This window comes from Electrona antarctica, assembly GCF_951216825.1.
Source record: "Electrona antarctica genome assembly, chromosome: 4".
In the NCBI taxonomy this organism is placed as follows: Eukaryota; Metazoa; Chordata; class Actinopteri; order Myctophiformes; family Myctophidae; genus Electrona; species Electrona antarctica.
Genome location: NC_136809.1, coordinates 27,493,420 through 27,516,630, shown reverse-complemented (window position 1 = coordinate 27,516,630; position 23,211 = coordinate 27,493,420). Strand labels below are relative to the sequence as shown.

Sequence of the window (23,211 nt, the reverse complement as noted above, 5' to 3'; positions counted from 1 at the left end):
TAACCAGTGTAAACCTCTTCATGATATAAAATACTACATCTAATCTAATCCGAATCTTCAGCTTGGTAAAATAAAGATAACCAACGCACCAACACAGTCAACAAATGTCATGAATCACAAAAACATACACATCAGCCACTGCCATCGGTGAATATCAACTTAATTGCAGATTTGCTGATGGCAGTCAACGAGGCGAATAACAGCGGATACCGATATATCGGTCCATCCCTAATGCAAACCATAGACACATTCCTTCATGGCATAATATATATATTTGTATATATTGTTTCTCACATTTTCTTACTCATTGAAGAGGACAGTAAACTGCACAAGAGAGACATGCTCTTAAGTAAATTTCTTGATGAAGCGTAGTTTCAGGTAAGAGATGATGAGGAAGATGACAGCCATGACAGTCAGAGCCACGTGATTCTCCCACATACCCCATGTGGTGTATTCTATTCCTAGATAGTCGAGGTGCTGTTCCCCTGTGCATCTGGAACAAGACAATTCAGGAAGTTTACTACATTCATTATTTTTTTGTTTTTCAGTATATAGATAGGATAGGATCTTACCTGTCTTTTGAAAGATTATTTATTCATATGAGGGAAAAAAAAAAGAAATGATCACATAGTGATATTTGTCAGGTGAAAGAAGCACTGTCTCCGTTGTGTTCTCCCCCCCATATTAGTGTGATTATTATTTTAGTAACGTGTATGTTTGTGTGTGCCTCACAGCCGTTGTTTGCGTGCTCTGTCTCTGTTGTGTTCACCCCAACCCCCCCCCCCCCTTCCATATTAGTATGATTATTATTTTGTTTGTGTCACAATAACTCAAAACCTTGCGCCTCAAGGCCGTTGTTTACGTTTCCGACGTTCTGTGCGTGGTTCAATGACTGTTTTGTTGTGGCTTTGCATTGGCTGCGCTGTGCTGTTTCAGCCGTGTTTGGTTTGAAGTTATATCGAGTACTAGTTATATCGATACTCTTCTTTCCCCGTCACCCTGTGAGTGTGACTGTGACCATGCTTCTCTGCTGCGTTGCTCTGCACTGACATATGCCTGGCCAGGCATATTTGCCTCTCCCCTTCCCATTGGCTAGAGGGCAGTTTCTTTTGCTGTTGCTTGGTGTCCCATTGGCCAGTGGAGCCAATCAGGTTAGGCCGTCAGTATGACTAGGGCTAGAACAGGTCGTCTAGTTTTCATGAGCTTTCATTAGTCAGGTGGTTTCACCTGACAAAAAGAGCAAGACAGAAATATAACTGTGTTCCAAGTGTAGTGCTGTTAACCTCTCTATAGATGACTGACTAGACTGTGTGTGTGTGTGTGTGTGTGTGTGTGTGTGTGTGTGCACGCGCGCGCGTGCGTGTGTGTGTGTGTGTGTGTGTCTAAAGCAGTGGTTCTAAAACGTATTTGGCTTCAGTACCCTCACTTCCTGATTTCTGGATCCAAGTACACCCTTTACCGCGAAGACTTGCAACGCACACTCTCCCGGGCAGCCCACCCCCCGCGCCTCCGCCTCCCAGTTCTGCGTGTGTGTATAGTGTCAACACACGCAGAGATGACAGATCAGTATCACACACACACACGCGCGATAGAGTTTGGTATGGAATGAACATAATATAATAATTAGGCATGCATCGCTTTGCCTAAAACACTGAATTATTATAAGGACCGCAATTGGAAAAAGCCTACTCCCATGCATTTGTTGAAGAGACATCTATACATTTTCAAATTATATTGTTATTATTGCTTAAATTATCGCTTTGGCTAAAACGCTGAATCCCGCGGATAAAGTAGGCTATGTAGGCTACATATAACTACAGGCATTAATAACTACAGACATTAGTCTACCCACCGCATATGTACAATTATACAAGCTTGATTGACATTTGTAAATAGGTCAATACAAAAACTGCTACGAGGATAAAACCAGAAAAGCACTAAGGCTTCTTTACATCAGGTATAAAGTAAAACTAAAACGTGACAACCGTATGGAGGGGCAGGAGAACTGGGAGGCGTGGGGGGTGCGCTGCCCAGGACAGTGTGCATTGCAAGTCTTCGCCCCTTTACAAAAAGTGAAAATATCTATTCTAGCATATCGTTGCTGTCGGGCAGAAACCTTATAACTACATATTTAAACTTTGCCATACTACAGTATCATACAAAAGTAGCAAAAATAGCAGATGTACAAGCTCAAAACGCGTTGAATTTGAATCCTGAAATGTAGCCGTTTTGGACATACCAGAAGCTATGAATGAACGATAATCCACATTTAGAATAATATATTGAAGAATATAACATTACAAATAAGAAAAGGATTTGAAATTAGACCATCATGAGCACTTTTACTCCATTTTCCACTTTCGCTCATGTACCCCCTGTAGTACGACTGCATACCCATAGGGGTACACGACACGTACCCCCATTTGAGAACCATTGGTCTAAGGACTATACAAATAAGGTTGAGTTATGTTGTATATATACCTACTGTTATATACTGTGCATATTAAATAAACTTACGTTAGGGCAGCTAGGCTCGCACTGCAGTTGGTCGAGGCAGGAGACATGGCGGCATTGCGTATCGCAAGGTCATCACAGAACTTCAAACCCAAAAACTCATTGATGTTGAGGGCCTAGACATACAGTACAGTAGAGCTTTATCTATTAAAGTTACAGATATATTTTATACAGGAGAAATGTGATAACAATGATTCAAACAAAGTCTGCAAAACACTGTAGCAAGTTGTTTGTATGCAGCTTAAACAGGAAAGGTTCTTTGGCACATGATGCAGACAAACAGGACTCACTTTTTAAACTAAGGCTCCAAAATGCATCATTGAGGTATTAGATGACATTGTAAAATGTGTGTTAAACTTATTTTGGAATGATTAGGACAGTTAAGGAATCAAATGTGACTTACAGCCAGACCATAGCGAGGAATACTGAAGTACTTGAGCCAGGCCAGCCAGTCCATGATGGTAGGGAGGTTCACCAGAAGACCAGAAAAGATCTGAACACACACAACATTAATTAAACCATCCTGAACTTGACCCCCACTCTTCCTTCCTTTTGATCCCAATATCATTTTCTGCTTGTTTGTTACAAAGGCTGCTTCATGCTGTTTAGTTCATGTCACCCCTCTTCATCTACTCAATCTTTACTGTACTCACAGGTGGGTAGAATCTGCTGTTAAAAGCACAATGATGAAAGGATGAAAACACAAATATGTATAGGTAAGATAAAAAGCATAAATAAATAAACGAAAGCATCCTGACAACAAAGTCAAAGTCAAAGGTTTACAAAGCTCAAAGGTGAACTCTGCTGACCATCATAAAGACGAAGGTGATGGTCATCAAGATGTTTGCTAGAGCGACAACACTCTGGTCTGCTGATATGGCCATGGTCATGGCTGTGGCGGTGTACCCCACCAGAGTCACTGTCAGGGTGAAGGTGAGAAAGGCGGAAGCTGTGGCTTTCAAACCTGAAACCCCACACCCACACACACACACACACACACACGTACGCACGTATACATGCATTGCACGCACACGATATGCATAAATTAAGGATGAACGCTATGACCCAAACAGAATCTGCCACCAGAAATGAAAAATACCAAAAAGCTCAACTTGTTATCTAAACTCCAAAGGCGAAGACCCGCTGCTGTGTGTATATGTCTAAAGTTTACAGAATCATGTAGCAGAGGCTGAAAGAGAAAGGGCCCTGTAGCTCTGTTCTATATATTATACCTTCAATATGACTTTATTACTACTCTCAATGACCTCACATTTTTTGCTTCGTGCCGACGGCTACTTTATAATTGTGTATTGAAGCAATAATAATAATGACGTAGAAAACTGCTCCACCTTTCCATCTTACCGATCATGAAATAGACGATGCAGCTGAAGATGATTGTGGGGATGGTGCGCAAAGTGATGATGTCTGACAGGATCTTAGACAGAAAGTAAACAGAAACCCTGTAGTAGCCACTGATGTATTCATGCCTATCAGGGGAGAAATTCAAATATGTGAAAGCTTTGGTTTGCCATGTTCTATTATACCAGCTCTGTGTAGTATTGTTTTAATTCTGTTAAATTAATACAATACTCTGTAACATTATACTGTTTAATTTGTTTGTAAGCAATTTTACAGGGAAATCATGAAATTAAACCAGATTAATGTTTGGGGGCAACTGGGTCAGAAGTAGAAGTGCATCCATTTCTGAGCTCTAATCGCCCACTGAACAATGGTAGGCTTTACCACAAGGGTAAATAGCCAGAGCTCACCCGGTGTTTGTTCTTTTTAAAGGGGGACAGGAGTTGTTGTGCTTGGCACCACTTGCTTCACATAGGTACAATAATAGCCATGCATAGCAGAATCTGGCACATTACGTACACAAAGAGCTGCCTCTCAGTGATGAAGAGTTCAGCTGCGGATACTGTGCTAAAACACTGGTTGGTGGTGATGAAGAAGAGGGCTCCCATCCTACAACAAGATATAACAGGAGAAGTTAACCTGTGGAAAGGTGTATTAACCACTTAAACCCTATGTACTTCACTAGAATTTCGCGGGCCTTCGGCCCGCTCATCCTAGCGCCAATGGGAAGAAGGCAATAGCAGGAGGGCGATACTGTTTTTATTTTTTTTACTTGGAAAAGCAAACATGGCAACCCATGATGTTTCATACACACAGTTGCTTGGAAAGCGCAAACTTGGCAACCTGGCTGAGTGGCCCTATTTTTGTTTTTCTTGTTTTTTGCCGTATAAAAGCAAGCATGGCAAGTCGCAATGTTTCTATATACCAAGTTGCTTGGAAGCCGCAAATGTGGCAACCTAGCGGGAATACTGTACTGTACTGTACTGTACTGTACAATACAAGGGTGTAATGTTGTAGGTACCTCGTTTTCAAAGTCTATAGTCATCAATATGTATTTAATTTATTATAAACATTTGTTAAAGCATACACATCTACACTGTAGCCAGGCTACATAAAACAGCATGGTTTACCTTTCAATCTATTGTGAATGATATATCTAAAACAAGAAATGATCACATAGTGATATTTGTCAGGTGAAAGAAGCGCTGTCTCAGTTGTGTTCTTGTCTCCGTTGTGTTCTCCCACCCATATTAGAATGATTATTATTTTAGTAACGTGTATGTTTGTGTCACAACCTTGCGCCCGTTGTTTGCGTTCGTTTCCGTCGTTCTGTGCGGTGCGTGAGGCATAGCTTAGGAGGCAGGCAATCATACTACACTCCCATTGGCTTAGGCAGCGTGTGTGGCAGCCAATCAGGACTAGGCATTCAGTAGCCTTAGGTGGTGACTATGACTAGGTCGTTTACATTTCATTAGCTTTCATTAGTCAGGTTTCACCTGACAAAAATCAGACTGTGATTTGAATCTGATTATGCACGAATGACAGGGAGACCCTATGTGACTAAGTTGGCCCATATCAAGCTACAGTGCATGCATTTGAGTCAGCCAATCAATCAATCAATCAAAGCCATATACAGTCAGCCATATAGTCTATGTCATATATCAATAATAGACTATGATCTAACATCGAACAGGTAAGAACTAGTACTACAGTGTATATATATAACTTATACTATTGGGGTGGGGTTTGGATATCTATAGTTTCCAGTCTACCCATGTATTGTCTAATATATATTTATTTTATGTGCATCATATTATATCAATGTGTTTTCAAATCAATAAATAAGAAGTCTCGACATGTTCCGTTCCTTCTGTGAATTTGTCGTACAGAAAAATAACAATGCACACACATGCATGCATGCATGCACGCACACACACACACACTCAAGCTAGAAGTTGTTGTGTCATGCCCACCTGTTCTGGATCCCGCTCTGGTCATCTTTGACCCCAAAGAAAATGGCACCCACAATGAGAGCCAGGAAAATGTTCACTCCTAGCTGCAAAGATAATACATACAGTATATATTATCTACCTGTATCTTTATTGTCTCCACCAGGCCGAAGGCATGGGGAGAGAGTATGTTTTGCACTCCGTCCGTGTGTGTGTGTGTGTGTCCGTCCGTGTGTGTGTCCGTCCGTGTGTGTGTCCTTCCGTCCGTCCGTTACCAGCTAATCTCCGGCACCGTTAACCCGGTCGATGCCAAACTTTGCACACACACTCCCTGGATGCCAACGATGAACCTCTGCCCTGCATTTTCCAGAACGGCCTGTTATAGCGCCACCATGAGGCAGCTTTTCACATTGTTTACCTAAAACTGCACCGATCTGCGTGAAACGTTGCATGCACACTCCCTAGAGGCCAAGCACAAACCTTTCACCTGCATTTTCCGCATCTGCCTTTTATAGCGCCACCAGGAGGCCGACTTTTGTAAAACACATTTTTTGATATTACTCCTCCAGATTCTGTCCAAAAATCTCACAAATCGTTACACAGTATCTCTATGGTCATGTGCTCAAGTCGGATCTGTCCGATATTTCATATTCCATCCTAATTGGCTATAATTGGCTTTCACAATTTGCAAGATTGCCCCGTTTTGAACAAAAGCCTCAAATCATGAACGCAGCATGCAATTTACGTGAAATCTTTCACACATTTTCTTACTAGGCTGAGGAATATATCCCACCCTTTTCACATTGGCCTGTTATAGCGCCACCAACAGGTTGATTTTTGCAAAACACATTTTTGGAACAAAATGCCTCAAGTCATCCAATTGCCATCAAAGGCAAACATGTTTATATTACTCCTAAACATTTTGCCAAACATCTCACACAGTCCTATCCTCCTGGTGGAGACCTGTGCCCAGAAGGGCACTTTTTCTAGTCTAAATCTATATCTAAAGATAATACATACAGTATATACTATCTACCTTATATATCTTTATCTACATAGTTACAGCAGTGGTTTTCAACCAGTGGTCCGGGGACCACCCAGTGGCCTTTGAGGGGGTTCCAGGTGGTCCCCATGCAGCTAAATATGATGGAACCAAATGGACCCCTTTAGAGATCTTTAACTCCTGAGAGTGTAAAATGAAACCAAATGGACCATTACGGGTCCATTTGGTTTCATTTTACACTCTCAAGAGGTACATTATTGTTAACATAATTATGCATTACTAAATTTACAAAAGTCTACACAATTAGAGAATGTAGAAGAATTGTTATTTTGATCGTTTGCCTGTTGCCTATATCTCCTATGGTACCACATCAATATGGCATGGAATTGTGGAAAAAATCTTATCCAATATATAGAGATAGCTTGGCCCTCTCCTTGTTTCCCTCTACACCACATCTCTGTACCAAAACTAGCTGATATACAAGCTCACAAAACATCACAAATGCGAAGCATTGTGAGCTTGTAGACCTGAATGTTCGCTTATTATGACATGCCCAGAATAGGGATGCTATGGTTCATTTGTTCAAGAAAGCTAAGGTTAAGGGACACCAGGTGGACAAGTCTTACTGTATTTCCAACAATTTAAACAGCAACACATTATGGGACGACAGGGCCTAAACAATCATCAGTGTGTTGATGACAGTAGTAGTGCTGGTCAGTGGCCTGACCTGGCTTGATCAAAGCCTTCATAACCCTGCCCCCCCAAACCACCATCTTTAATACATACTAATCTCTTTGGTCATCATGGCAGAGAAAGGTTTAACTCTGTGGCTCTTTTGGGAGATGGAAAAATGGGGAAGAGGCTGGTGACAAGGGAAGAATGAACTGATGAGGAATTAATCAAATACTGTGCTTGGTTCTTTTTGACACAGAAGAATTAAATATCAAGCAAAGTGCTGTTTATTTATGAAAGACAGTGTTCCGGGATTAAACAGACTAAGGTTTCCCATATTCATCCCTCTTGGTCAAGACCAGAGAACAAAATACCAAGACCAGAGAACCAGCAGTACAGGAGAACCCTAGAGAAACACCAAAGATAGAGAACCACTAGAGCCAGAGATATACCAAGACCAGAGAACCACCAAGACTAGAGAACAACCAGGACCAGAGAACCCTCAAGACCCGAGAAGCACCAAAGACAGAGATCACTGGGGTGTGGATGATGACAGCAACACATACTGAGAACGAGTGAAAGAGACTTTGCAGTCTAATCCTGACAGTTTACAGTTTATGACAGGGCTCAGAGGGCCCTGTGGTTCCCAGGGTGAAGGGATAAGCTAATAGCGTTGATGCCCCCCCTTTCACTTCATTCCCCCCGGCCCTCATCTGGAAGCGGGGCGGCGGGAGTGACGGGTCATGACGCCATCATGTGATGGGGTCCCGGCCCAGGGCCAAGGGTGGCTCTGGCCAGATATGATAGCAGTTTAGATCCCTGGCCAAACAGGCAAGAGTAGGGTCACAACAGTCACCAAAGCCGATTAGGGCGCCCACACCACCCAGAGTCTCCTCTTGTGGGGGGGATTAATGTGACTTATTTGGGGCCAATTAACTGTTAATAATTCTTAAAGTGAGCTGACTTTTCTGTTGGCATTTTGCCGCCATGGGGTGGCTAATGAGAGCACCAAGTCCTTCATCTCCAGCTCCACCCACCTCAACCTCAACCCGACCCCACTGAACCAACCTGCCTCACCTCAACTCCTGTCTCTCTGCCTTGTTCCTAAACATAAGAATGTTTGAAAGGCATTAAGGGGATATTGGTACAATATATTTTAAGCTTTTATCCTACTACATAGTTGCATAAGAGAGTCTGTGACCACAAGTGAGTTTGATGTTACTCTGCAGCAAAATGGCACAATCCTAACTAGAAAAAGTGCCCTTCTGGGCACAGGTCTCCACCAGGAGGATAGGAGTGTGTGATGTTTGGCAAAATGTTTAGGAGTAATATAAACATGTTTTGTGTGTGTGTGTGTGTGTGTGTGTGTGTGTGTGTGTGTGTGTGTGACGCGGCTTGGCCTGTTGTAGCGCCACCATGAGGCTGATTTGAAAACTGTCAAGTGGCATTTCTTCCTCAGCCTAGTGGGAATATGCATGCACAGTTTCACCGCAATCGGACGCTGCGTTGAGTAGTTGTGGCGATTTGTACAAAACGGGTACAAAGCGGGCTACTCCTGTAAAGTTTAGAAGCCAATCGTAGGCAATGAAGGTGGATTATGAGAAATCAAACAAACCGTCTTGATCACATGACTATGGAGAGCATGTGTACTGATTTGCGTGAAATTTGGATAACATCTGAAGGAGTAATATAATATTAGAAAATGTGCTTTACATATGTCGGCCTCCTGGTGGTGCTATAAAGAGCAGATGTGAAAAATTCCAGGCAAAGGTTTTTCCTTGGCCTCTAGGGAGTTGGCATACAAAGTTATCCACAAATCCGTGCAGTTGGAGGTAAAAACTATTTTCGGCCAGTTATAGCGCCCCCATGAGGCTGAGTTGAAAATGTTCACATGGCATTTCTTCCTCGGCCTAGTGGGAATGTGCGTGCGCAATTTCACGGAAATCACACGATGTGTTCATGATTTGCAGCATTTTGTTTGAAACTGAGCACTTCTGCGAACTTTGGAAGCCAATCTTAGCCAATCAGGATGGAGTCTGAGAAATCTGAAAGACCCGTTTCGTTGAATGGCTCTAGAGAGACTGTGTATTAATTTGCGGGATGTTTGGACAAAATCTGTAGGTGTACTGTCCAAAAACTTGTTTTGCACAAAGCGGCCTCCTGGTGGCGCTATAACAGGACGTTCTGAAATCTTTGGGGCAGAGGTTCATCTTTGGCATCCAGGGAGTGTGGGTGCAAAATTTGGCATCGACCGGGTTAACGGTGCCGGAGATTAGCTGTTCACAGATGGACGGACGGACGGACGGACGGACGGACGGACGGACACACGGACGGACGGACGGAGTGCAAAACATACTCTCTCCCCATGCCTTCGGCCTGGTGGAGACAATAACAACACCATACAGTACATAATGCTGAATGCTGGATAGAAAAATGTAATGTTTGAAACATAAACACTTAAGTACTGTTTGAATAAATACTACGCCCTAACAAATATGTATCTGATTTAATCCCAGCAACATTAATCTCCTATTCTTAAGCAAGGCACTGAATAGCAAAGCAATCTGAATAAGATTGTGAGTTAAATAAATGTTAAATAAATGAGTGGGCATGCATTCTCAAACCTGGGCCACTGAGGTCTGTGGATTCAGCATGAGATTCTGGAAGGTTCTCTTGAGCACCCAGTGGAGCTGGTGGAAGAAGGAGGTGTTATAGGTGATGGTGTGGGACCTTGGCCGGGTGATGCACTCTTTCCCCTGGGCAATGTGCTCCAGCTCGGCCTGCATATCCCTAGAGTTGCAGCTGTTCCTGTACTCCTCCACCAGGCGCTCTTCAATCCGCTGTCTGGAGCTGCTCAACTCCTCAAAGTCCAGTTCTTGCCATGCATGCGACAGGGAAAATAGAAGGGTTTCACAGAGATGAATAATCAAACCGTGATGGTATACTGGCATTTCTGGTTACATGATCTTTGTAGGATCACTGTAGGCTCCTATTGGTTCATGGCCGACTATGAATTGACTTATTGTACAGTGAACTATAGGTCACTCTGGATCATCATTTAAATTCAAATGTGGTGGGGGAACGGTGGCACAGTCAATAGTGCTGTCGCCTCACAGCTAGAAGGTCCTGGGTTCGATTCCCGCTGGGGACGCTGTGGGCGCGCTCCCTCCTCCACGTCAGCAGTGCCCATACCCGAGGCAGGGTTGGTGAAAGGGCCTTTCTGTGTGGAGTTTGCATGTTCTCCCCGTGTCCCCTAGGGTAGGCACCCCAAGCCCCCAGTGAAGCTCTCCAACGTTGAGGGAGGTCAGCCCAAGTGGTAAGAACGGGGACTGCAGGCGGACTAAGAGGCGGACCCGTGGAGTTATGACGAGGAAACCCTGTGCAGCTGGGCTTTAACATTGAGCACCCGTTTGCACTTACGCATTTTGGACACCAAATTTGAAAGTAGACGGTTCTTCCGGGTGCTTCAAAACGCCACTGAGCAACTTCCACTGAAATGAATAGCGGGGGGCGGGGCTGTCGCTGCGGTTCAGTCTCTATCCTTTTATTACTCTATGAGGTACCCTCACAAAAAACATGCAGTAATCTTGGTCGGAATAACGTGTTCCTTCCACACGCTACGTCCGGCCGGGGAAACTCCCCCCTGTCAGTGAAAAGAAGCAGCTTGGACTCCTCATGCATAGAAGGAAGCATGAGGTCAGTCCGCTGCCCCCCCCCCAGGTTGGCAGAGGAAGTGTAGCGCCCAGGATTACATTAGATAATTGACACTGGGTGGAAAATGGGTTGCAAAATCGTGGGATAAAAACATTTTACAGTAAATTCAAATGTGGTGTCCCAGTGGCACAGGGGTAAAGTACACGCCCTCACAATGGGAATAATCTGGGGTTTGATTCCTCTGTGGGCGCTCCTCCTTCCCCGGCTCAGTGAAGTGGATAAAACTATAAAAAAAAAAACTAGTCCTCAGTGACTTGAAGTAGTTTCAATGTACTTTTCACAATGGTTTGAACTGCTAGTGACCTCAACCCTTAACTCTGAACTTTAAACAATACAAGTACAGGCTTAAATCATTACTAAAACCAACACCCCTCACATAGCAGTTCAGTTCAGTGCACCCAAAACCACATCAGTTGCCCTGCACCCTCTTTACATCCTGCTATAGCAATGGTGAAAAGCTACCAAGTTAGGTTCAATAAACCCAAGGCGCATTGCCCCAAGGTACAAGAGGATTATTCTTTTTTTCCTTCTTTTTCTGCACACTGATACAAACAACTTTTGACCTGGGGTCAGCCAGATTAGAGGTCCAGTCTTTGTTTGATACTGGCCAGACAGGATTTGAGAGTGTTAGGGAACGGGTGGCTCAGGTCAAAGTCTTGAAGCGACTGGCAAGACTGTCTGTCAGTTAACATCCATACACGCTCAGCGCTTGCCATGAGAATACACAGAAATGAGAAAACACCTATGATACAGTATGTGATCTGTTGGGGTTGTTTGGAGTCTGTAAAAATATTAGTCTATGAAATAATAAGTAGGTTCTTTTATGTTTTTGAAAGTTTTTTGTTAATGCTATTAAGATAATCAGTACGATCTGAGATCGTACTGATCTGACATGGCTTATACTCATCTTTATGTATTATACAAAACCAGGGTATTCACTTTTCAATCCTTCCGGCTCTTCATCAAAGTATTGTTTATTCTATCTTTATAACATCCTTGAAATGGTATTTCTGCCTTCTTGTCAGTATCGTCTGTGAACATGTGCGCGCGCGCGTGTGTGTGTGTGTGTGCGTGCGTGCGTGCGTGCGTGCGTGCGTGCGTGCATATGTCCTTACCTTCAGAGCCATGATGCATTTTGGTGATAGTGATAGCAGTAGAATCTCCATTGATGACATCTAGAAAGAAGTCTGCTGGGTTGTTGTGAGGCTCACAGGTATAACCTGGAAGGAACATAGTTACAAATTATGACACAGATATGCAATACAATACAGATATTCAATATTTATATTTTCTTTTGTGGCTGTTAGGTAGTAGTGTTGGACTGTGGAGTTTAGTCACCAATGTTGCTGAAGTAGTCCAGAGCATTTAGTGCAGGCCCATGGTACACCATTTTGCCACTAACCAGCAAGGTCAGGGTGTCAAAAAGTCTGTAGATGGAATAGCGTGGTTGGTGGATGGACATGATGATGGTACGTCCATGACTGGCCATCCTGAAAACAGGAAGACAATAAAATGAAGCCATTAAACCTAGGACTGCATTATGTCGCTCATAATTCACCTGTCTCTTAATCCTCATTTATAATTATTATAGTATATAATAAGGTACTAAAGCCTAATTTATAGTTCAAATAGCCGACTATTGCTCAGTGGGAAGTTATGACAAATCACTGAGAGAGGACATACAAGAGGACATACATTGCATCAATCATTTATTCATGCGTTCATGCTAATTCCTCCCTACCTTTTGAGCAGCAGCAGGACAGAGTTGGCAGTGCTGGCGTCCAGGCCTGTGGTGGGTTCATCCAGAAACAGAACAGAAGGGTCAATGATGAGCTCCATGCCAATGTTGGTCCTCTTCCTCTCTCCGCCCGAGATCCCCCGGATCGTCTGTGTGCCCACCTACACAGTTCCATTTCAAGTCATACTGTGAAACATTCATTCACCCCGCCAGGCCGGAACGGCTGAAGGCAAATTATGACGTTTTCGCTTGTGTGACCCTGTCCAGTATGTGTGTCTGTCTAATCTGTGGCACCGCTGCTCACCTTTCTTCTTCCCATATCTCTCTGCTGTACTGTCCAATAAATCACAACTTTCCCTTTTATTGTAGCAGATGTAATTTAATTTATTTCTCTAATCACTCGTCAGAGAATACTGTTGATTTGGAAGAATCCATTGGCCCTTCACATTCTTAATGGATGCGTGACACAATGTCTTTTATTGGAGTAGGAGCAGATCAAATTCTCGTTACGGGGCTCAACTGATCTACAGTCATTGGGCAACCCTTGATCAATTTGGTGATCAATTAATGTATTTGCGCATGTATGTGTAGGAGTTAGTTTTGTAAAATGTTTATTAAAAGAATATATAAAATCACAACTTTCCCATTTAAAAAAAATCTAATTCTAGACTTGGTGACGTTTACCTTGGAGTCTGCCACCTTTGTGAGTCCCAGCTCTCTGATTAAGTGATTCACGCGAGCCTCCTTCTCCCCCTGAGGCAATGAACTTGGGAGGCGCAGCGCTGCAGAGAAACGGAGGTTCTCCCTCACCGTCAGTGTACCCATCACCACATCATCCTGGAGGTGGAGGTGTGGGGCAACCAGAGGTTCAACATCAGTGTGAGGCAACCAGAGGTTCAACATCAGTGTGAGGCAACCAGAGGTTCAACATCAGTGTGAGGCAACCAGAGGTTCAACATCAGTGTGGGGCAACCAGAGGTTCAACATCAGTGTGAGGCAACCAGAGGTTCAACATCAGTGTGAGGCAACCAGAGGTTCAACATCAGTGTGGGGCAACCAGAGGTTCAACATCAGTGTGGGGCAACCAGAGGTTCAACATCAGTGTGAGGCAACCAGAGGTTCAACATCAGTGTGGGGCAACCAGAGGTTCAACATCAATGTGAGGCAACCAGCGGTTCAACATCAGTGTGAGGCAACCAGAGGTTCAACATCAGTGTGAGGCAACCAGAGGTTCAACATCAGTGTGAGGCAACCAGAGGTTCAACATCAGTGTGAGGCAACCAGAGGTTCAACAGCAGTGTGAGGCAACCAGAGGTTCAACATCAGTGTGAGGCAACCAGAGGTTCAACATCAGTGTGAGGCAACCAGAGGTTCAACATCAGTGTGAGGCAACCAGAGGTTCAACATCAGTGTGAGGCAACCAGAGGTTCAACATCAGTGTGAGGCAACCAGAGGTTCAACATCAGTGTGAGGCAACCAGAGGTTCAACATCAGTGTGGGGCAACCAGAGGTTCAACATCAGCAGTCTAAGGCTTAATTCATAGTCTGTCACATGATGGTGCTGACAATAAACATTTTCAAGCTAGCTATTCACAGATTCTTGAACGCTTGAAGATCTGTTCTTTTTAGCAAGTGACACCATCATACATCGACGAGTATAAATTGAGTAGAACACACATTTTACTAAGCCTGTTTTTATAAGATTCTGTGTTTTTTGTGCTTCTTAGTTTGGACAGGGAAAACACATAAATCAGCTTTGTTGAAATAATTGTGCAAGAAAATATATGAATATAACAGAGACAAGAAGTGACAAAGAGGGCTTTAGAGATTTTCTTAATGCTATTCACAAATATTAAATTGTTGGCTTTGTTGAAAAGTACAGCAAATCAGGCCTGTTTTACTAAGAAATAGGGTTTAAGTGGTTAATAATACAGATTCCAGATCATTTGAAAATAAACCAGGATGGGAGATCATGATCAATAAAATGGACACCTGAACCACATAGCCTGAGAGACACTTGAAGTTGGGAGGCTGTGGAGCTCCATCTATGAGGACCTCCCCAGAGAGACCTGCTGGGTCCTTCCTCGCAGCGAGAACATCCAGGAAACTTTCAATTACAAAACAATGGAAAACAACATCAATTTCTATGTACATCAACTGCAAATATAGTGCGTGCGTGCGTGCGTGCGTGCGTGCGTGCGTGCGTGCGTGCGTGCGTGCGTGCGTGTGTGCGTGTTTTGTCAAACGGTATATAGTGAAAGGTGGAGGGGAGTGTATGACTCACGAGGACTTTCCACTTCCGGTTGGTCCAAGAATAGCGTTCAGACCAGGTCTCATGATTCCACTGCAAGAAGAAAATAGAAAGAAAGTCTAATAATTAAAAAATAAGGCAAATTTGTATTAAATTAACCCAGTGGAGAAAGACAGGAAAGACAGATCGAGGGCCCTATCTTGCGTCAGAGGTACTTTATCCGTAATTTGGGGATTTAGCATTGTGTAAGAGGCGTGCGCCCGTAAAATTGGCTATGATGCCAGCCACCCGTCGAAGAAAACTCATTCCGGCCGCTTGTATTCGCGATCTTATTCTTTCGGTCATGACCCACACTTCAAGACCATAGGTGAGAGTAGGAACGAAGATTGCTTGGAAGACAGAGAGCTTTGCCTTCTGGCTCAACTCTCTTTTCGTCACAATAGTGCGGTACAGCGACTGCAATACCAATGGCAAAGACATTTAGGGATAAGGGGTATAGCACTGGCGAATTTAGGGCCCTTGGTCTGTGCCAACATAGCACAAGATGGTTGAGCCATGCTTATATAAACAAAATGTTATGGTAAATTTGTGCAAAATAAAAACAGAAATCACACCCAAAGTAGTACTTTGTCTGTGTGTGTGTGTCTGTGTGTGACTGTGTGTGTGTGTGTGTGCACGCACGCACGCACGCACGCACGCACGCACGCACACACGCACACACACACAAACACACACACACACACACACACACACACACACACATAAAGTCACTTGTAGAAGCGGCAGTCTGCATGCCTCACTAAGCCTCTTTGGAAATTCATGATATATTTCTATTATGTATTCATCAAAGCAAGTTCAATCAGATTACAATATGTTTGACCTGTTCACACCCACAGATTATTTAAAACAGTGATAATCCATCTTTTCACACCAGCCCACTGCACATACTTAAAATGTTAGGTGTCTAAGTATGGAGAATAAAGATAATAAGAGAAAGGAGTAAATAACTATCTAACAGTGCCCACTGCTATCCGAAACTCAATTTAATGAATAACATTTTATTTTAACTGATCTGTTCGGTAGATAATATGTAATATAACTAGCACATCTGCAATGGTTGGAAGTGGTCTCCCTATTCCTTTTGAGAAATTTAGACCCTGGTGTCTGACACAAAATGGATCCCTCATTGGCCGCTGCAGTTCGTTCCATGTGTGTCGACGGGAGGGCAGAACAATTTACACTCTGGGCTAGACTCTGGGGCGGAAGTGCACCGGAGGTGTGGAAGGCACGCTACGCCATGCTGCCACTCAAGTGACTACTGGCCAATCACAGTGCAACTTTTACGGGACTTGTCAGACCGAACATCTGCTCTGTGACGCACACGGAAGCTTCTGTAAAGCACCAACGCGAAAGCTTGCCCTCTCTTGAGAACATTCGCCCCAGAGCCAGAAGAGGAGTCTACCTTTGCTTGTGTTTTCTGTAACTATCAAATAAGGAAAAAGGGGGAAAAATATATGGTTTCGGTTTCGACTTTGTCTCGCCTCCCGTCGGTCTCTGTCTCGACTCGGACTTGCCTCTTTCGCACTTGGTCTTGTCTTTGACTCACTTTAGGTGGACTAAAGTGACTAAAGTGGACTAAAGTGTGGCTAAAGTGACTAAAGTGACTTGGACTAAAGAGTGACTAAAGTGACTAAAGTGGACTAAAGTGTGGCACTAAGTGCCACATCTTATGATTCTACAAGAGAGCAGAACAGTTACACAACAGTATGAAAAAGACTGTTTGATATGAAACAGAATTAAAAAGCAGGCTGAATTAAAACCCCATAGCGGCACATGTGACAAATTGTTAATTCGATTCCCTGGCAGACTGCTCTTTAGTGCACCAGAGAGATTATATGCAAGAAACCATGCTTAATATCATATAATTAACACTAGACCAGGAAAACTTGTGTTGCATTTTTCCATGGGAAATGTCAGGTAAATGTAATTCTGTTAAAGAGAAGTTATTTAAAAGTCAGTCTGTGGTTGTACATTATATGTTTTGAAAATTCAAGTCTAAAATCTCATCTTGTGGTTTACACCTGCATTCTTTTTATTTACACCTGCATTCTGTTGTACAACGTATAAGGTACAGTACATGTCACTACAGGAGATAAAGAACTTACGTGATGTCATTACAGACAGACAGACAGACAGACAGACAGACAGACAGACAGAGCAAGACAGAGCAAGACAGAGCAAGACAGATGGAGAGAGGAGAGCCACAGGGGCAAAGTGAAATCAAATAACAGTTGCACCACTAACTTGAGGTCCATCAGTATTTGCCTGGGTGTGGTCTTCTTTTTGCAGAGGAAGCCGGACTTCAGCTTCACTTTATACTGGATGTTGTGAAAACTCACAGTGGAGCCAGGTGGCTGCTTGGCCAGCTCCACAGCTGTCAAGCCCTTTGACATGACCGTCCCATTGGTGCCAGGATCTTCCACCATGGCGATGTGTATGTGATTGGCTCTCTCCATCACCCTCTGTAGAGAACACCCTGTCAGGTTGGAACATTGATCAGGAACTGACAGAATGAAAACGATATACATAGTGTAGCGGCCCTCGATTGTTGACAAAGATGGATGGTCTTAACAGTTGTGTTTATTTTTTGTTCCAACACCGTGAAAACTATAAAATATAGAATAAATACCGTTACAATTTCATAATCTAATTATTTTAGTTTCACTAATAAAAACTGTGCATTAAATTCATCACTTCAGTTATACAATCAACAATAAAATGGTTAATTTATGGTCAATTATAATAGTGGAGGCCCTATACAGGCAGAATTTTTATGGAATCGTGCACTTTACGATAAATGTGTGAAATTTGGCACACAGTTAGAGCATGCCATAAGGAAGATTTTTGGCTATAGGGCCATCGCAGATTTGTCCCGTGGTGACATTTGGAAAATGGCCGCCAAATGGTCGTACTCCATGTACTCCTCATCAGATCCCCTTTCAGCTCGCAAACCATCTCTGCCCCTGAGTCACCAGTACCCCCAGTGAGGTCAGAACACCAGTCTGTGTACTCTTACCCAGACCCCCTTCCAGCTCGCCAACCAGCTCTGCCCCTGAACTGCCAGTATCTGGCATGGTCCGAACACCAGCCCTTGTACCCCCCACCAGATAACACAGTGGAGCAGCATAACAGGGGGCCACGACCTATACCATCCCCGACTTCACCAACAGAGACCTGTCACCTGATTGAGTTTTCCCGCCTCAAATTATCACTCAAACCTGCTGCCATCAACGCCACCCAGCAGTTCAAGTATCAAGTCCTAGTTGACCACCACAAGCTTGAAGAGGCTTGCCTGGTGGCCGACGCTTACATGAACTTCCACATTGCGTACTCAGCGACAAGTTTGCACAGGCCCACCAATTAGCGGTACGGAAAATAGCCAGTGTCCTGGAGGCAGCAGACATCTGCGATGGGGCGGCCTTTGAGAAGTTTACGCTTCAAGTACAGTACTTCAAGTACGTGTGCAGCTCCCTAGTAATGAGCCAAAACATTGGTTGCCTCAGAAAATGTGCGGATATGCCATGGTGCCGAAGACGGAGCTGAGTGCGAGGCTGCAGCCCCACCCTAAGAGACAGGGAAAGCTAATGCCTACTGTCCATTCTGTGAGATTAACGAACACTTCCTCAGTCAGTGTACTAGAGACTCACGACAGAACTTGAAGTACTGTACTCGAAGCGTAAACTTCTCAAAGGCCGCCCCATCGCCTCGACAGATGTCGACTGCCTCCAGGACACTGGCTATTTTCCGTAACGCTAATTGGTTGGCCAATCAACTTGTCGTTGAGTACGCCGTGTGGAAGTTCAGGTAAGCGTCAGCAAGCTTGAGGTGGTCAACTAAGACTTGATACTTGAACCGCGTTGATGGCAACAGGTTTGTGTGATAATTTGAGGCGCGAAAACTCAGTCAGGTCTCTGTTGGTGAAGTCGGGGATGGTAGGTCGTGGGCTCGTGGCCCCCTGTACTGCTGCTCCACTGTGTTATCTGGTGGGGGGTACAAGGGCTGGTGTTCTGGGCATGCCGGATATTGGCAGTTCAGGGGCAGAGCTGGTTGGCGAGCTGGAAGGGGGTCTGGGTAAGAGTACACAGACTGGTGTTCTGACCTCACTGGGTACTGGTGACTCAGGGGCAGAGCTGGTTTGCGAGCTGTTAGGGGGTCTGATGAGGAGCACATGGAGTATGCCAGCTGTTGACCTGGGCTCACTTGACTCTCACATGTTTGAAAACATGTACAGTGAGTACTATATCGATATTACACATTTTGATGGTTTGACTATTATCTAACATGTTGTAAATAGTCCCACTGTATTCCTCATCCTTGAAAATGTATGATTAGTCACTAGAATAAAGATCCTAAGTTGTCTAGAACTTGAGTTATTGGTAAAATAACAGCAGCTTGCGGCCATTTTGAAAAATGGCTGCAATGGTCACAGGACAAATCTAAATAGTACCAGTGTATTCCACATCCTTGAAATGTATGATTAGCCACCATAATCAAGATCCTAGGTGGTCTAGAACCGGAGTTATTGTAAAATTACAGTGGGTGGCGGCCATTTTGAAAAATGGCTGCCATGGTCACAGGACAAACCTAAACAGTACCACTGTATTCCTCATCCTTGAAAATGTGGGATTAGTCACCAGAATCAAGATCCTAGCTAGGTGGTCTAGAACCTGCATTTGTAAAATAACAACCATTTGGTGGCCATGCATTTTCCAAATGGTCACCACTGGAAAATAATCTGCAATGGCCCTATAGCCAAAAATCTTCTTTATGGCATGCTCTAACTGTGTGCCAAATTTCATACATTTATCGTAAAGTGCACGATTCTTGCCTGTAGGGCATTCGCTATAAAGCAGTGATACAATAACTCAATTCATTTCAATTATAAGACAAATAAATATATATTTTGTTTGTGTGTGTGTGTGTGTGTGTGTGTGTGTGTGTGTGTGTGTGTGTGTGTGTGTGTGTGTGTGTGTGTGTCAAAGGCATTATTCTGCCAGTGATGTGATGAGCCCCCACTGGGAGGTGGGATGATGTAATATTAAAAAATAAAATAATAATAATGATAATAATAATAATAATTTATTTTATTGTCCCTGAAGAAAGCCAATAGTGTTGGTATATATACGCTGGATAAAGCCAGGTGTGGTTGGGTGCAGCACTGCACTTTAGCACTGGCCCCTTCATGTACTCCTCACAGTCTGCCTCTAACTAAGGGTGGATGGTTCAGTTGAGTGGCGAGTAGGGCGAGCTTGGAGAACAAGATGACACCTAACCAGGCAGGCAGCAGTATCACACATGTTCCAAAGATAATCACACGCACGCTCACGCTCTCTCTCTCACACACACACACACACACACACACACACACACACACTATAGCCTACTACTGGACACACGTGGCAATGATGGCAATCATTACCAAGATATGACAAATGGAAAATAACAAATACAAATTGAGTAAGGAAACAACGCATCTCATGTCATTGTGCACAAGCTCATATCTAGCTGATAAAGCAGTTGATGGCCATGGTGTTAAGTTCTGGTTATGCTACCATGTGCTTATGCAGATGAGAGTGAATCAACAATATTTACTGGTGGTCAAGCAGATAAATGTCAGTCGGACTCCTAATTATAATCATAACAATACTCAACAACACTACAGACTCATAACACTATCAATTCTTTAACATTAACCAACACTGTTAACACAAAAACAACAATATGTTATGTAATATTTAAACTGTTAACACTAGCTACTTGTTAACAATACCAGTAGGCTACCTAACACTATACTAAACTATTTACACTATCAATAAACTAGCCTACTAAATATTACGTTTCCAGCTGTAGGCCTATCTATCAATTAATCTATCACTAAGCCTGAAGATAACCTAATTTATTTATTTTGTATAATAATTCACGGAAGAAAACAATAATGTAAATCCAAATTAATTAAAATTATTAGGACTATAGTGGCTATACAGATTCGCAATGTAAACGTTGTGAAGTGCAAGTCTGCTGTAGGCTACTGCTACATGGCTTCATTGGCTTGCAAGTCAACATATGATGCGAAATTAAATTAAGGAATATCACGACAATTTGAATGATCGTTTCAGTTAGGCAGACTACCTTGTACTTACTCAACGAAACTTGAAGAAAGCCACAGCCAATGTGGTGGTGGTGGTGGATGTGCAGTGCAGTTATCTTCCACTCCGAATCCACGCGTGTTACTATGAGGGAACTTGAGATGCAGTGAATTTATAGTTGAAGTTAGATGTAGGAAAGTGAGGAGGGTCACTCTGGCTGCAAGGCTGGTTAGTGGTTATAAGTAACCTCGGGGAGTCACAGATGCTTCACTGACTGACTCCCCCACCCTAGGGTAAAATATTTTTCAGTCAAATTAACACTTTGCAAGGATGATATTTAATAATATCATAAAAAATAGAAATAGCAACTGAGAGAAATAATTATTAAAATTGCAAAATAAAAACAAATAAATAATAGGATAAAGAGGCTATTTATATAAGCTATTGTGTATCTCTTGATGGATTGAGCCTGCCTACAAGGACTCAATGTAATGATAATACATGCAATTTAGCACTTTTCTAGATATACAAAGTCACTTTTTTGCGGCTTTCGCCTTTATTTTATATTTTTTATAGAGGGACAGACAGTAGGCTGACAGGAAATGGGGGAGAGAGATGGGGGAGTGACATGCAGTGAAGGCCATCGGGATCGGGAGTCGAACCTGCGGCACACTGCCAGACTCGGACTACCGGCCAAGGTGCCTGGACCGCTGAGCCACAGCCCAGGCCAACAGTCTTCTGTTTCTATGCATTAACACAAAACAAATAATACCGGTAGCTAGCTGCAAGCAGCGATAACAGGGGTCAATAATGCAGTAGCCTCGGAAACCCAGACGTTTTATTTCCTGGACGCACACTAAGCCATAGAAAAATATAAGACGAGAGAAAGAAGTCCATGCAATTAAAAAAATAGCATTTTAAATAGCTGACACTAACCTAACCTCAGTTAAACTATAGGCCTACCTATAAACCGAACCTTTTTTTTTTTTTTAGATATTTTTTTTGCGGCTTACGCCTTTTATTGGTTTTTGACGGGAGAGAGATGGGGGAAGACATGCAGTAAAGGCCGTGTCGGGCTCGGGAGTCGAACCCGCGGCACACTGCGACTGGATTACCAGTCGGGTGCCCAGACGGTTACGCCACCGCCTGGGCTATAAACCGAACCTTAACCCTAACCCTGACCTCATGCAGTTAAACTATGTTACCTTAACCCTTTAACCCTAACCTCAGTAAAACTATGCTGCCTACATCCGAATGGTCTCATGAGTCTCCAACTGGTGGGTGAGGATCAGCTGAGTCGTGCACGCGGAGAACATAATTATGTCAACACCAGGCCGTAGGCCTATTGCACATACATTCTAATTTATTAAGACAGACACAGAGATATACAGTATGACCAGTGGCTATATGGAAACGAGGTTAAGAACAAAATGAACAGGAACAAAGCATGCAATTCATATGCTTTCACACGTCTCTGATACAGTAGGCTAGTGGATGGCTATCCTATCATGGATATCATTATCAATATGCTTACGCAGATGAGTGTTTCGCCACTGATTCAAACAGTTATGGTCAAAAATCAATTTCAATATACCTAACCCAATTTCCAACTTGTCAGGAAATTACTACATGGATAGTCATCAATCATAGGTCACCACCAGATCATTCAGTTCACGGTTTCTCAACTAGTGCTAAAAAAATCAACAAATCCTTTACTAAATGCATGGTCAGGGACCACATGCAATACCTCCACAGACCACCAGTGGTCCACGGACCACATGTTGAAAACCCTTGCATAATAGCGTGCTACATTTTCAGGAATAGAAAACCTTAGCTTGGATTCCCATCGATGATGTCACAAGTGA

At 43.3% G+C, this 23,211-nt stretch overlaps 1 protein-coding gene across 1 annotated transcript; it reads right to left on the bottom strand.

The window, feature by feature from the left end:
• Positions 1-223: 223 nt before the first annotated feature.
• LOC306921499 (broad substrate specificity ATP-binding cassette transporter ABCG2-like) lies at positions 224-21,475 on the bottom strand. The gene is made up of 16 exons (XM_079498639.1): positions 21,401-21,475; positions 17,505-17,736; positions 15,234-15,293; positions 14,942-15,056; positions 13,634-13,786; positions 12,953-13,110; positions 12,550-12,701; positions 12,327-12,431; positions 10,122-10,372; positions 5,847-5,929; positions 4,393-4,482; positions 3,877-4,001; positions 3,324-3,478; positions 2,918-3,007; positions 2,518-2,630; positions 224-493 (listed from the first exon to the last, which is right to left on the bottom strand). Exons 2-16 carry the CDS (start codon positions 17,714-17,716, stop codon positions 346-348), a joined length of 2,010 nt encoding a protein of 669 aa, XP_079354765.1. The 5' UTR covers positions 17,717-17,736; positions 21,401-21,475; the 3' UTR covers positions 224-345.
• Between the last annotated feature and the right edge of the window lie 1,736 nt (positions 21,476-23,211).